This window comes from Toxorhynchites rutilus, chromosome 3 (assembly GCF_029784135.1).
Source record: "Toxorhynchites rutilus septentrionalis strain SRP chromosome 3, ASM2978413v1, whole genome shotgun sequence".
NCBI lineage: Eukaryota > Metazoa > Arthropoda > Insecta > Diptera > Culicidae > Toxorhynchites > Toxorhynchites rutilus.
In genome coordinates, this window is record NC_073746.1 from 229,379,393 (window position 1) to 229,392,810 (window position 13,418).

General features: G+C 36.1%; 1 protein-coding gene across 3 annotated transcripts in view; it reads right to left on the bottom strand.

Moving 5' to 3' along the window:
* Positions 1–13,418, bottom strand: part of LOC129775792 (chitin synthase chs-2) — an 87,863-nt gene that overhangs the window by 22,184 nt on the left and 52,261 nt on the right. For all 3 annotated transcript variants that reach the window (XM_055780894.1, XM_055780893.1, XM_055780895.1), the window contains exon 3: positions 12,983–13,103. In XM_055780894.1, coding sequence (XP_055636869.1) covers positions 12,983–13,086 — 104 coding nt within the window. In that variant the 5' untranslated portion in view covers positions 13,087–13,103. The remainder of the gene's footprint in view (positions 1–12,982; positions 13,104–13,418) is intronic.

Sequence of the window (13,418 nt, forward strand, 5' to 3'; positions counted from 1 at the left end):
CGACTCTCTCTTTTGGTCATAACTTAGCTACAAACTCATTCTCAGCTGTAATTAACAAAGTGGAAGATAGGTCAAAATCTCATCTATCGGATTCTATAGCAAACTCAAATTGGAACGTTTTTGTAATTGAGTTATTGACTAAAGAAAAAGTTGATGAAGAGAAATCGATCAAGTCACTTACACCCCTTGCATTCTAAGCCCCTCAAATAAGGAATGAATTAAACCTAACTACATAAATAAAAATGCATCCAAACTTAATAACTAGTTCAGATCCAGAATATGGAATCCAAACACTAAATTTGAAATCTGGAATAAAATTCTAATGTTTAAAATTTGCATTATAAAATCAGGAACTCAATTCAGGCTTTACAGTCTCATTTGGGATTTAATCTGTTGGGAAGGATGATCCATAAAATATGGAAAAAAAAATAAAAAAAATGAGTGCCTTATGAATTCTGTAGGTATTGTTGCGCGTATAATACTAAGTTGGGGAAAAAGAAATCCATTATTTTGAATGCCACAGAAATAATCAAAGTTAACCGAAGTAGTCGTAGCATCGACCATGAGCTAAAGATCGATCATAAAATAGTATTAAACCAAAGCTGGATTCAAAAGGAAGCTCGATGTTTAGGTGCCACACCAACGACCCCATTGATGGATTGAATTTCCATCTGCGAAGCCTTGGTCAAACGGAATGAAATCGATCCATTTCTTAAACGGACGTTGACTGGAGATAAGAAATGGGTCACATACGACAATATTGTGCGAAAACGATCGTGCTCAAAGCGTGATGAAGCAGCTCAAACGGTGGCCAAATTAGGACTAATGGCCGGGAAGGTTCCACTGTATATTTCGTGAAACTTGAAAGGAATAATTTATTATGAGTTGCTTTCGTATGGCCAAACACTAAATTTTGATTTCTACTATCAAGAATTGGGCCGAATTACGCTAGCGATTGATCAGAATTGGCCAACAGAAGAGGTGTTGTGTTCCACCAGGATAACTCAAGGCCAAACACGTCTGTAGTGATTCACCAGAAACTCCGGAAGCTGATGTTCGAAGTATGAAGTTTAATGCATTCACCATATGGTCCGGACCTGGCACCAAGCGATTGTCACCATTTTCTCGCAATTCAAAACTTCCTTTATCAATCAGGAAATTATTCTTTTGAAACGAATTAAGAAAGGCAATATAAGTACAGGCAATATCAACAGAGTGCGCTGCACAATGGATGTAATTTGCTAATTTGTAACATTTTATTAGTTAATTTAGTGGTGACCTAAACAGAACCGGGCTGCACTTTTTGACGCCGTGTGAATTGTCAAGCTTGGTGTACAAAATTGGACGTTCTTTCTACTGCAGTTACTTGCGTTGCACAAAGTTAATACCAATGAGGGAAGCATAAAGCCTGTTGATGTTGCTGACCCGGGTGTGGGAAAATTTTGGTGCATAATTTCACAATTTGGTTTCTATGAAGTAAGCTGCCAGATACAACAGTGGCGCGTGATTATAGCTTGGAAGAAAGGTATGCAATTCTGATGAGCCTAAACAATTGTTTTCAAGACAAATTTTGCATCCAAGTTGGTATACTTATTAATTTCATTGGCTAGTTGAATTAAGAAACGCAGTAGCGAAACGAAGAGAATGACCGTTTGATTTATTTAGTCACTTTTGCTTTTCCGTGATATAACAAAGATTGTGTATTTTGTTATTACGGAAAAAAATACCAAGATCGATCCGTTCTAAACAGATTCGATAAATTTGACAAATTCTCAATGTTGGGCATAGCTGTATTCCTATATGATCCGATTGTTTTGCTATCTATCGCTATAGTAAAACAATGTGTACCAACATCTAGTTGTTATGCTCAGCAATTTGCATATACTGATCGGATGATTTCTCCCATGAAACTTGAATTACCATGCCTTTCTTCGAACATCTTGGATTGAAAACGTATAATTTAGATCAAATTGGAATTAACTCATAAAAAAGAATAATCACCATAATTGGCCATTGCATTATGTGCATTTTCCGACTTACATAATTTTAACCTGTTTGTTGAACTTAATTACGCAAACGATGATTTGATTGTAAGCGAATTCCTTCGTCGAATTGGAATTATCTTTGTTTTTCGACGACTACTAATGGCAAATCAACATAACATGATTCGTTTTGACCGGTTCAATCTACGCATCGTAGGTGTTTTTTATTCATGGATATCTTCATGTTTATGCATTTACGTATAACACCGGGCAACGGGTCACTCGCTACCACCAATGCAACCTATTCGCAAACATACCGCCTGGGTCGGTTATCTTGGAATAGATGTGCAAATCTTCGGAAGGGTTGATATGTTACATTGTTTTCGAGAGGTGCGATGTACCATTTCCACGTGTGTACGTGCATTCTGTGTGAATTTATGATAATGACGTAGAGGATAGCACCACGTAATGCTCAATTTGTGGTGAGCAGCCAATGTTAGAACGAAAACGATTGTTGAAAATCATTTTACCATTGAATATTATGCTGTATTTGTAATTGAAAGCATATCACTTCATATTATATCGAATCGCCAATTTTTATATTGACAAAACCATGTTTGATCGCATGTTTTGATTTAAAAAGTTATTCTTATATTTGGATCACTATACGAGTTCATAAACATGGAGAGGAAGTGTGTGATTGAATAGGGAACGAAAATAATCCACAATGTCTTATATACGACATTCGAAATCCGGGTTCTCAAAGTTCAAAAGATCAGAAATAGAGGATTGACTCTGAAAATGAGGATCGAAATCTAAATTCGTAATCTGAATCTGGAATCTCTGTTCTAGATCAGTATCTGGCATCTAGAGTACCGAATCTGGAATTTGGAATTTAAACCAAGTGGAGGTTTGAAATATGAATTTGCGACTCGTATCCATGATCTATATTTTGAGTAAATTTCTTAAGATACAAAAGTTTAAAATACAGAATTTAGAATTTAGATACGGACTTTAAATTTGGAACCCGTCCTGGAACATCCGACATATTACACCACGACCTGGTCCAGATGAGGTACTAATGAAAGTACAACAGTATTTTTCTAGTATTTAAAGTTTTGCCTATCAGCAATTCCAAATGAGGGGCTTAGAATGAAAGGGGTGTAAGTGATTTGATCGATTTCTCTACATCGTCTCACTCTTTGGGTCATAACTTAGCTGCAAATACATTCCCAGCTGTATTTACCAACGTGGAAAATAGGTCAGAACCTCATCTATCGGATTCTATAGCAAACTCAAATTGGAAAGTTTTTGCAGTTGAGTTATTAAATAAATAAAAAGTTGATGAAGAGAAATCGATCGAGTCAGTTACACCCCTTGCATTCTAAGCCCCTCAAATGAAATCGTCCTAAAAATGCAGATTTTAGAAACTTGTATTTCTGATTCCAATAAAAGTGTGTATTCCGTTTGGGTTGGAGGAAATATGAGTTTTTCACAGCAATTGGGAATTTTTCGACTCAAGCGTAGTTTTTGAAAAGGGCGTATCGATTTTAGTAAGAGAAATCTTTGATAATTTATATCTCAAAAACTATGAGTCGTACCGAAAAAGTGTCTTAGAAAGAGTTGTAGAGTATTGATGGTTGAATATGAAAAAAATGTACACTGAGAGAAGAAATTAGTTCTCTTTTTTGTATTTATAAAATAAAAATTCAATTTGCAATATATTTATTTTTTTAAAATTTTTTCATACAAAATAGAAGTCATGCAGAAAATTTAAAAAATGGGCCCAAGATGGCAAAACTATTTTTGACGAACTTTGTGGAACATCGAATTTTTATGAATTTTCGAAACTTCGAATTTTTGTATGTTAATAATCATTTTTAGCCACAAATTATGAATCCTGATGTGATTTAAAACAAAAAATGTTATTATCAATCTCCTTCTAAATGTAGCCATTCCTGAAATATTTAAAAAAATATTTCTAATTTATTTTTTTAATAGTAAATAGGCTCTTTAAATATGTTTGTCGTGTTATACCGTCATGCTCATGAGATTTTATGAATTCGCTTATAATTTCCAACAACTTTTCCAAATACATTGTTATGGTAAAGACATATGTTTAGGAGTTACGTTACGAAACATTCGAAGACATGTGGGTTAATACAAAACATAGGGAAACTAAAAAATCTTTTTTATCTTAATACAAACTTCAATCAATCAAAAAAATTGTTGGAAATTATAATAAAATTCATAAAATTTCATGAACATGACGGTATAACACGACAAACATATTAAAAGAGATTATTTACTATAAAAAAGATTATAAATTAGAAATATTTTTTAAAATATTTCGAGAACGGTTGCATTTAAAAGGAGATTGATAATAACCTTTTTTGTTTTAAATCACATCAGAATTCATAATTTGTGGCTAAGAAGAATTGCTAACATACAAAAATTCGAAGTTTCGAAAATTCCTAAAAATTCGATGTTCCACAAATTTCGTCAAAAATAGTTTTACCATCTTGGGCCCATTTTTTAAATTTTCTACATGACTTCTATTTTATATGAAGAAATCGAAAAAAATTTAAAAAAACATATTTTTTGATATCGCAAATTAAAATTTTATTTTGTAAATAATAAGAAAGAACTAATTTTTCTTCTCAGTTTATATTTTTTTCAAATTAAGCCAACAATACTCTATAACTCTTTGTAAGACACTATTTCGGTACGACTCATATTTTTTGAGATATAAATTATCAAAAATTTCTCTTACTCAAATCGATACGCCCTTTTCAAAAGTTACGCTTAAGTTAAAATATGAACCATGATGATGTATTTGGAAAAGTTGTTGGAAATTATAAGCAAATTCATAAAATTTCATGAACATGACGGTATAACACGGCAAACATATTGAAAGGGATTATTTACTATAAAAAAGACAATACATTAGAAATATTTTTTTAAATATTTCGGAAATGGCTACATTTAGAAGGAGATTGATAATAACCTTTTTTGTTTTAAATCACATCAGGATTCATAATTTGTGGCTAAAAATGATTGTTAACATACAAAAATTCGAAGTTTCGAAAATTCATAAAAATTCGATGTTCCACAAAGTTCGTCAAAAATAGTTTTACCATCCTGGGCCCATTTTTTAAATTTTCAGCATGACTTCTATTTTGTATGAAAAAATTTAAAAAAAATTAAAAAATATGTATTTTGGATATTGCAAATTGAATTTTTATTTTGTAAATAAAAAAAGAGTACTAATTTTTTTTCTCCGTGTATATTTTTTTCATATTCAACCATCAATACTCTATAACTCTTTCTAAGACACTTTTTCGGTACGACTCATAGTTTTTGAGATATAAATTATCAAAGATTTCTCTTACTCAAATCGATACGCCCTTTTCAAAAGTTACGCTTGAGTCAAAAAATTCCCAATTGCTGTGAAAAGCTCATATTTCCTCTAACCCAAACGGATTACACACTTTCATTCGAATCAAAAATACTCATGTTTTGTCACTTGTCGATTTCATTTGGAATTACTCTTATGTATCATCAGTCCCGAGATAGTTTTAATAGTTTCGGGGGGTAAGTGAGCCAGACATTTCGGATGTTTTGACTAATCACTAATACAACTCTAACATGGCTGACATTGGCAGATATTCACGGCCATTTCTATGTACAACACATACCGTATCTTAAAAGTATAAATCAACAATTAAAAATGACTAGATTTCCGGTTTACCCGTACGCTAATCACACAACCACTGACTCAGTCTTGCAGTATGGCATTTATTTTGTTTTTCGTTTGAATTGCCATTTTCTCATAAATGGACTGGCACCTGAACAATGTGGGACTGATTTTTCACGAAAGCCATGATTCAGTTCGAGAAACTCATCGCGAGTTTCACAAGGAAATTTCGTTCAGCTATAAAGCTCATTGGATATGTTGATAAGAAAATTGCAGCACTTTTAGTGGAAAGAGAATTTTCGTGCCGTTACTGAAAAAACGTTGCATTCTCAAATGATTAATGTTTGCTGATTTGTGGTGGATCGTTGGAATCATTCGTCGGGTTTTCTTCAAAAACGATGCCGATCAGAACCAAATAATTAACGGTGATCTCCTTCTTTTTTTACCACAATTGAGTGCCCTTAATGTGAAGAAGCGATTTGTTATTTTATCTTGGCAATTTGGGTAGAAGTACTTTAGAGCGTATTGTTTACACTGTATTTTTATCGCTGTCAGTTTTTCGGAATTCGAGACAAATTGTGTCACCCGAAAAGCAACGTCGCGAATTGATTTTGCGCAAGCACATGGATAATCCTCAACTCTCTCATCGGACAACGAACAACTCGGAATCGTGCAGTCAACGGTGAGTCGTATGGTTAAGCGCTACTACGAAACTCTGAGCATCGAACGAGAGAAAAATGCAGTCAGAATAGATGTTCTATTAGTGATCAAGATCACAAGCGTGTCGTGAAAGCGCCTAAGCGGAATTCCAATGTTCCGGTCTGGGATGTGGCTAAAAAGTTGTATCTGTCCAAGTCTTTCGTACAGAGTGCCAAGGACCGGGAGGGACTGCATACGTACAAAGTGCAGAAGGCGCCAAATCGTGACGAACGACAAAATACGGTGGGGAAGTCACGAACCCGGAACCTGTACACCCAGAAGCTAACGAAGCCTCATTGTCTCTTCATGGATGATGAGACTTACGTCAAGGCAGACTCCCGGTAGCTTCCGGCGCTACTTTTCTTCACCGACCAGCACAAGTTTGATGTTCCGGAATCAGAAACTTTCAAAGTTTCCCAAAAAATACATGATTTGGCAAGCGACTTTGGCTGCTAATGACTACCGGTACTTTAAACGGGCAGATCTACCCCAAGGAGTGTCTACAGAAGCGTCTGCTTCCTCTGTTGAAGCAACACGAAGGCCCTACGATCTTCTGGCCGGAACTAGCTTCGTGGAGTGGTATGAAGCCAACAGGGACACTTTCGTACCCAAGGACATTAACACCCCCAACGCACCGAAAAGTTGTAAAAAATTGAACACATCATTATCTCAGGCAATATTCGAAGACCTGTTGCTTTCCTGGCTTTGTTGGGTAATGTATTCTACGGTCGATATTTTTAATGACATTCGAATGCTGAGTATGTGACATTCGGAGGTTCATGGTTCTGAGATTTTTTGCATCTTTGTATTCTATCGGTGCATATCTCCTCTATACGTGTTACGTAAACGCCATGTTAGAAATGGGTTTATACGTTGTAATAAATAGAACCGGAATTAAAAAAAAAATTATAAAAGAAAAGAAAACAAGAAATGAAAATCAGATAAAGATGTTGGGAATGGAAGAGAAGATATTCGGTTAAGAACTGTTTAATATCCGCCTGGACTCTTTAAAACACTATAACTTTTGAAATATTGGAACCATAATAATAATAATTTGGTGGAGAGCGAATCCTATAAATACCTGGGATTTCTGCAATTGAAAGGGATTTGTCACAAAAAAATCAAGAAGGAACTCCAGGAACAATTCTTGATAAGAATCAACCAGGTTTTGAGAACAAACCTTTGCGGCGGCAAACAGATCAAAGCCGTCAACACGTTTGCCTTACTCACGTACAGTTTCGGGTTGCTGAAGTGGACAAAAACCGATTTAGAAGCCATTGAAAGAACGATGAGAGTAACGTTCACTAAGCACCGCATGCACAATCCAAAGTTGTCAATAGAAAGATTCACCTTGCCACGTGTTGAGGGAGGAAGAGGTGTCATTGACATCAAAGCGCTTTGCGTTTCCCAGATCCAGCAGTTGCGGAGATACTTCGAAGAAAGTCAGACCCGTCACGATATCTATCGCGCTGCTTGTGAGGCGGACCACGGATTCAGTGCCCTGCATCTGGCGCAGGAGCAGTATGAGCTAAACTGCAATTTGCAGACTACTGAAGAAAAAATAACGTCGTGGAAGCAAAAAGAACTTCATGGGACGCGCCCCCATCGTTTAGAGCAAGCGCAGATCAACAAAACATTATCGAACACGTGGCTGGTGCGAGGTGAACTCTTTCCTGAGACAAGGATTTATGGTAGCCATCCAGGACCGGATAATAGCGACCAAAAACTACTGGAAGTACATCTTGCACGAAAACGTTGTCGACTGTTGCAGAAAGTGCAATAAAGTAGGGGAGACGATTGAGCACGTCATAGCCGGCTGTGGGACGCTAGATGAATCAGCTTATCTCAACGTCACAACTCGGTTGCCAAGATTGTTCATCAAAAGCTAGCATCAAAACGCAACTTGGTAAATCAGTTGGTACCCTACTACAAGTATATTCCGGATCCGGTTTTGGAAAATAGCTGCTACAAGTTGTACTGGGATCGCGAGATTATTACGGATGTCCGAATACCAGCTAATCGCCCTGATATTGTGGTCTACGACCAAAATAAGAAAGAAGTGATGATAATAGACATTGCAATACCGTTACCACAATCTACAATCTACGTTTGCTGCCCAGATAACCAAGTATCACGACTTGGTAGAAGAACTAAAACAAATGTGGCATTTGGAAGGCATCCGTATTATACCAGTAGTGATCTCTGCTGCTGGTTTAGTTCCACACTCTCTCACGCAGTCATTGGAGGAGCTGCAAGTAACAGAGCAGCTTGCGGTTATGCAGAAAGCGGTGATTCTTGGAACGTGTAACATAGTGCGACGGTTCCTGAATCACCATAATTAGAACACGATGATTGTGCAGACACTATTATAAAGAGAAAAAAGAAAAAAAAGATACCACAGAGCCTAGTCCCCCTTTGGCATTCAAGAAGCCCGGGTGTAGGTGAATATTCCAGCTCAATGCTGAGAAATGCCATAACTCTATATAATAATAATTGGAAAGTCGCCAGGATTCATCTAATAGTCAAAATTCTTCGCTGGACAAAAGTGATACATAGTCAAAAAGCCCCAGCTGCGACGAAAAACAAAAAAAATTCGAAATCGACAACATCGAAAAAATTCGAAGTTACTCTAAAATTATATTTCGAATATTTGACGATGTTTGCATGTCTTGTTATGGACGGCGAAACATGTGTTCTGGATTATTTTGAACAACTTTCGGGAGTTGCTTTTTACACTGCAATGGGCAGTAATCAGGTGTATGGCACGATTATCGCTATCTCACTCTACCTACCGTCATCGCATATCTCACTATCCCTCTGCTGTGAAAGTTCATCATCAACATTACGATATGTCAAATAGTGGTAAATTGGTAATTCACGATGGTGTCGACGTCTGGTGGCAACTTCAAATTAGGGCCATAATCTGTGTCCCAAACTCGTTAGTGTAATCTCTATCAGATTAGAAGACACGAAGCCGGTTTTTAAATTTTGAAATTTGAATGAAAATTTTCACATCATGTTATTTAATTACTTGAAACACGTATTTCTGACTTTCATTCAACCATATGGCTATACAATTCCAAAATTATTGCTGAATTTTTCCATTATATTATAAAATTGTCTTCATAAACAATTTTCGTATGAGACTTTTTCACCAACTGCAAAATGTTTTAATCCAAATAGAATACTAATTTGATATGGAAAAGCTAATTTTCATTCATAATTTTAATGTTGAAAACATTCATTCCGACTGAAAATCAGCTATCCGTTGACGCTCCCCTAAACTAGTAAACGAAGCACAATGCCGCCAACGCGGATCGCTGTTTTGAAGAAAATAAATACTTTTGACGTTTGAGATGTTGGCACCAAAAACATGGCGGGTGTCATACAGCTGGCAGTAATGCAACAGCTATATATTAGGTTGGGGAAAAAGCAATCCATTATTTTTGGGTGAATTCAATACTATTTTTGATATTCTTCGGATTGGGGTCAAACATGCATCGTTTTGTTGTAATTTTGACGTGGGACTACGTCTAACCGGAGTATATGGGGGGTAAAATGAAAACCTAAACACAGAATATGTAGATAAAAATGAAAGATTCCAAATGCTTATAACTCGAACATTTCTTACTGGATCGGAAAGATGTTTGCATCAATTGATTCGGAATGTTTCGACGCTTCTATCGCAATTAATAAAATGTTATTTTTCATTAGATAAACAATTGAATAACTGTGAAATGTCATGCGTTATCTAAACGCCCTAGCTGCATAGTTTTGATTGGTCCGATTTACGGTTTCCCGAACACAGACTTTAAAATCAATGTACCTGTGGGAATCCGCTTAGCAAATATACATGCAAGTACAGGGTATTTTTGTTCCAACCGATAAAAAAAAAGCAATGTGCCTGGGGGAATTCGCTTTGCAAATACATGAAAGTTGGGGGTATACTTGTTCCGACTGAAATGTGTTTCCCTAACTCAGACTTGAAATCCATGGAGCGTGCGGAAATTGGCATTGCAAATTCATGCGGGTCGGGTGTATTTTTCTTCCGACTGAAATATGTTTCTCTAACACAGACTTCAAATCCGAGGAGCGTGGGGAAATTGGCATTGCAAATACATGCAATTCAGGGGCATTATTATTCCGGATGAAATGTGTTTACCTACTACAGACTTATAAACGAAGGTGTCTGGGGAACTCGGAATTGCAAATACATGCAAATCGGGGGCAATTTTGGTTCGACTGAAATTTGTTTGTCTAAAACAGACTTCAAAACCAAGATGTCATCATACCAAACGTAAAAGGACTGTCATCAAATTTACTTGTAACGAAGAACATAATCTATCCAAATGCATGAATTGACCTCACATGGCATTATACAATCTTTTTACTCACAAAGCAAATATATTGAATTCAATTGAATTCAGAAATTGTTTCACTCAATCAAAAATTCAATCAATAAAAACAAATGATTTCTAACCTAAGGTAATAAGAACCAAGACCTCTATGATAGAAACATTATGAAGCTACCTTTAAAATGGCAAAAAAATGGGTGGGTTATATCTATGATATTGACGTGGTATTGTCAATATCATAGATATAACTCACCCATTTTTTAAGTTTTCTCTTGATCCCAATTTTTTATCACTCTAGAAATTTTGCAATGCGAGAAAAAGGTGGTAATCGCTTGGTACCAGGTCCGAACTATATGGTGAATGTATTAAAACATCTCAATCCAAGCTCTCGGAATTGTGTGGCCTTGCGTTGTCTTGATGAAACACAACGCCAATAGAAGGGCCAATTCTGGACGTTTCTGGTCAATCGCTAGCTTCAAACGGTAGGTATTAGTTTAGTGTATTGAAAATTTTTGAAAACCATAAACACCATTCACAATTTCAGCAGCCAGGCTTGCGTTTTCGCATTTTTAAAAGAAAAAGTGTAAAATGTACCGAATTTGCTCTTTCTTTACCTCCACCGTAAACACCCTGTAACTCACAATTGAATGAAGCAAACAAAAAACGGCAAAAGTTTTTTTTAGTATGAAATATCACCTTCACAATAAGCCTATACTTAAATTGTATGATCGATATGACGCGAGATATTAATCACTAAAGCCAGTTATCGAGAAAATAATGGATAACTTTTTCCCCAACCTAATATTTTATGTTGAAAAAGTTAACAGAAAAATTTGTTTGGTAAGTAATCTGTGCTCGTGACAGAAAAAAGTCAATCTGTTATCACCACTTTCATCAAAAGACATGATGAAAATTCGTCGTTTTAACCCGAACTTGCATCATGTCACTATGGTGAAACTGTGATGAAGTGGTATGGAGTCAATAAGGTTGCAATGTTGAGTTGTTGTTGAGTTATGCCCATTCGAAAGATAGTAGACTCTATTGAAGGTTCAAAATTGTTAAAAATGCCAAACATTTCTGGACCAAAGTCACCGGCAACGTCACTAAGGAGCCTGTACAAACACATATGGCTGGAGTGCAGCGCTGAATTCGAAATTTTTATATGTATTTATACGTGTAGAATGATGATGTTTTGAACAGGTGAATTTGTAATCCATATCCCATTCTTGTGAAATAAAAAGTTACGTTGGAAATTTAAAGCTTCATGACTGTTTCATTACAATTTTTGGATGTCTATATTATTGCGGATGTAACTCTTCTACTGTCATTGCATAGAAAAGGTAAACGAGCAGAAAGCAGAAAGATTGACGATAATTCCGCACAAAATATTGAACAATGAGTTGCGTTTATGATTCGTTAAACTTCCTCGTCATATGGAGACTTGCTCTACAACATTCTCAAAATTTATTCGACATCTGGATGTTGACTTATTTTTTGTTGTGTTCAAATTTTTCACTTGGCACACAATCGATTAGCTCGTGTGCACGCCTACACATTAAACTAAGAACTAAGCATATTCATTCACATTTCAATATTGATTACAAACGAGCATGAGTAATCGTATCATAAAGTTTTCATAAAGGTTGAGAGTACATCCTTAATCATGATTTCTCTTCCGTATTGCGTATTGTCAGTGTACTTCAAAAATCTACAAACTTTGAACAATCGTGTCATTATTCTTAAGTTAAATGAGAGAAAAACAAGTTTCAGTATGAATGTAATCTGTTTCACTTCATGCTAGCTAAAAAGTGGTGAAAGGAAATAACTTCAACACTCCGCCATGTAGGAGTTGGTCGAGCAGCTGGTTTGAGGCGTAATAAGTGGATCAACTATAAATACTAGTCAGTGTGCCTATTTTTTCCTGATCTGTCTACAAGCACGAACGCAATAAGGTCATGTTCATATGGGTTCGAAAAGTGTTCAGCATACAGAGATTGTCGAGAATGTTGTAGCTTTTTAACAGTACGTACTATTAACCTGCGATTAAATTTCCAACAACGCCGATCAACTTGTCGCCCATTATAATGGCTATGCTTGTGTGAACCACGAACCAGGTTCGAACTTATTATATTTGGCCCAATCGTCTTATAAAGAGCGGGATTTAGTTAACGGGGATGCTGGTTTCTTTGAAGGGAAATGTTCTGGCTAACACATAGCTGGGTTTGTAGTTTTTGTTTTGCCGATCTTACCTTCCTCCATAGATTTCCTGGGTTAGCGGGGTACTTTCGTCATCCGAGAAGTTGTCATCGCTCTCGTTCTGTGCTGCCAGAGGGCGATGTCTGATAGCAGACATCCTCTCGGCAAACGCGCCTGTAAGCGAACAAGAATAATGGAAAAAAAATATTAATTTTATGACACTTATTTAACTCACCATTATTAAAGGGGTATTCATTTCATTACTCGGAAAAACTTGTAAATTCCGAAAATAGGTGATATCAATTGTACGCGGTATATTCGATGCGCGGATGCCGATTCATTTCTCCAATTGGAATTCGTGTTGACAGCATTGAGCTTCATGTTCCTTCATGTTTATGTACAGATGAAATATGCACATTTTCACCTAAAAATTGTGAATCAAAATATTGTACCATATCAAATATGTATTCTATGTGATAATGTAGCACA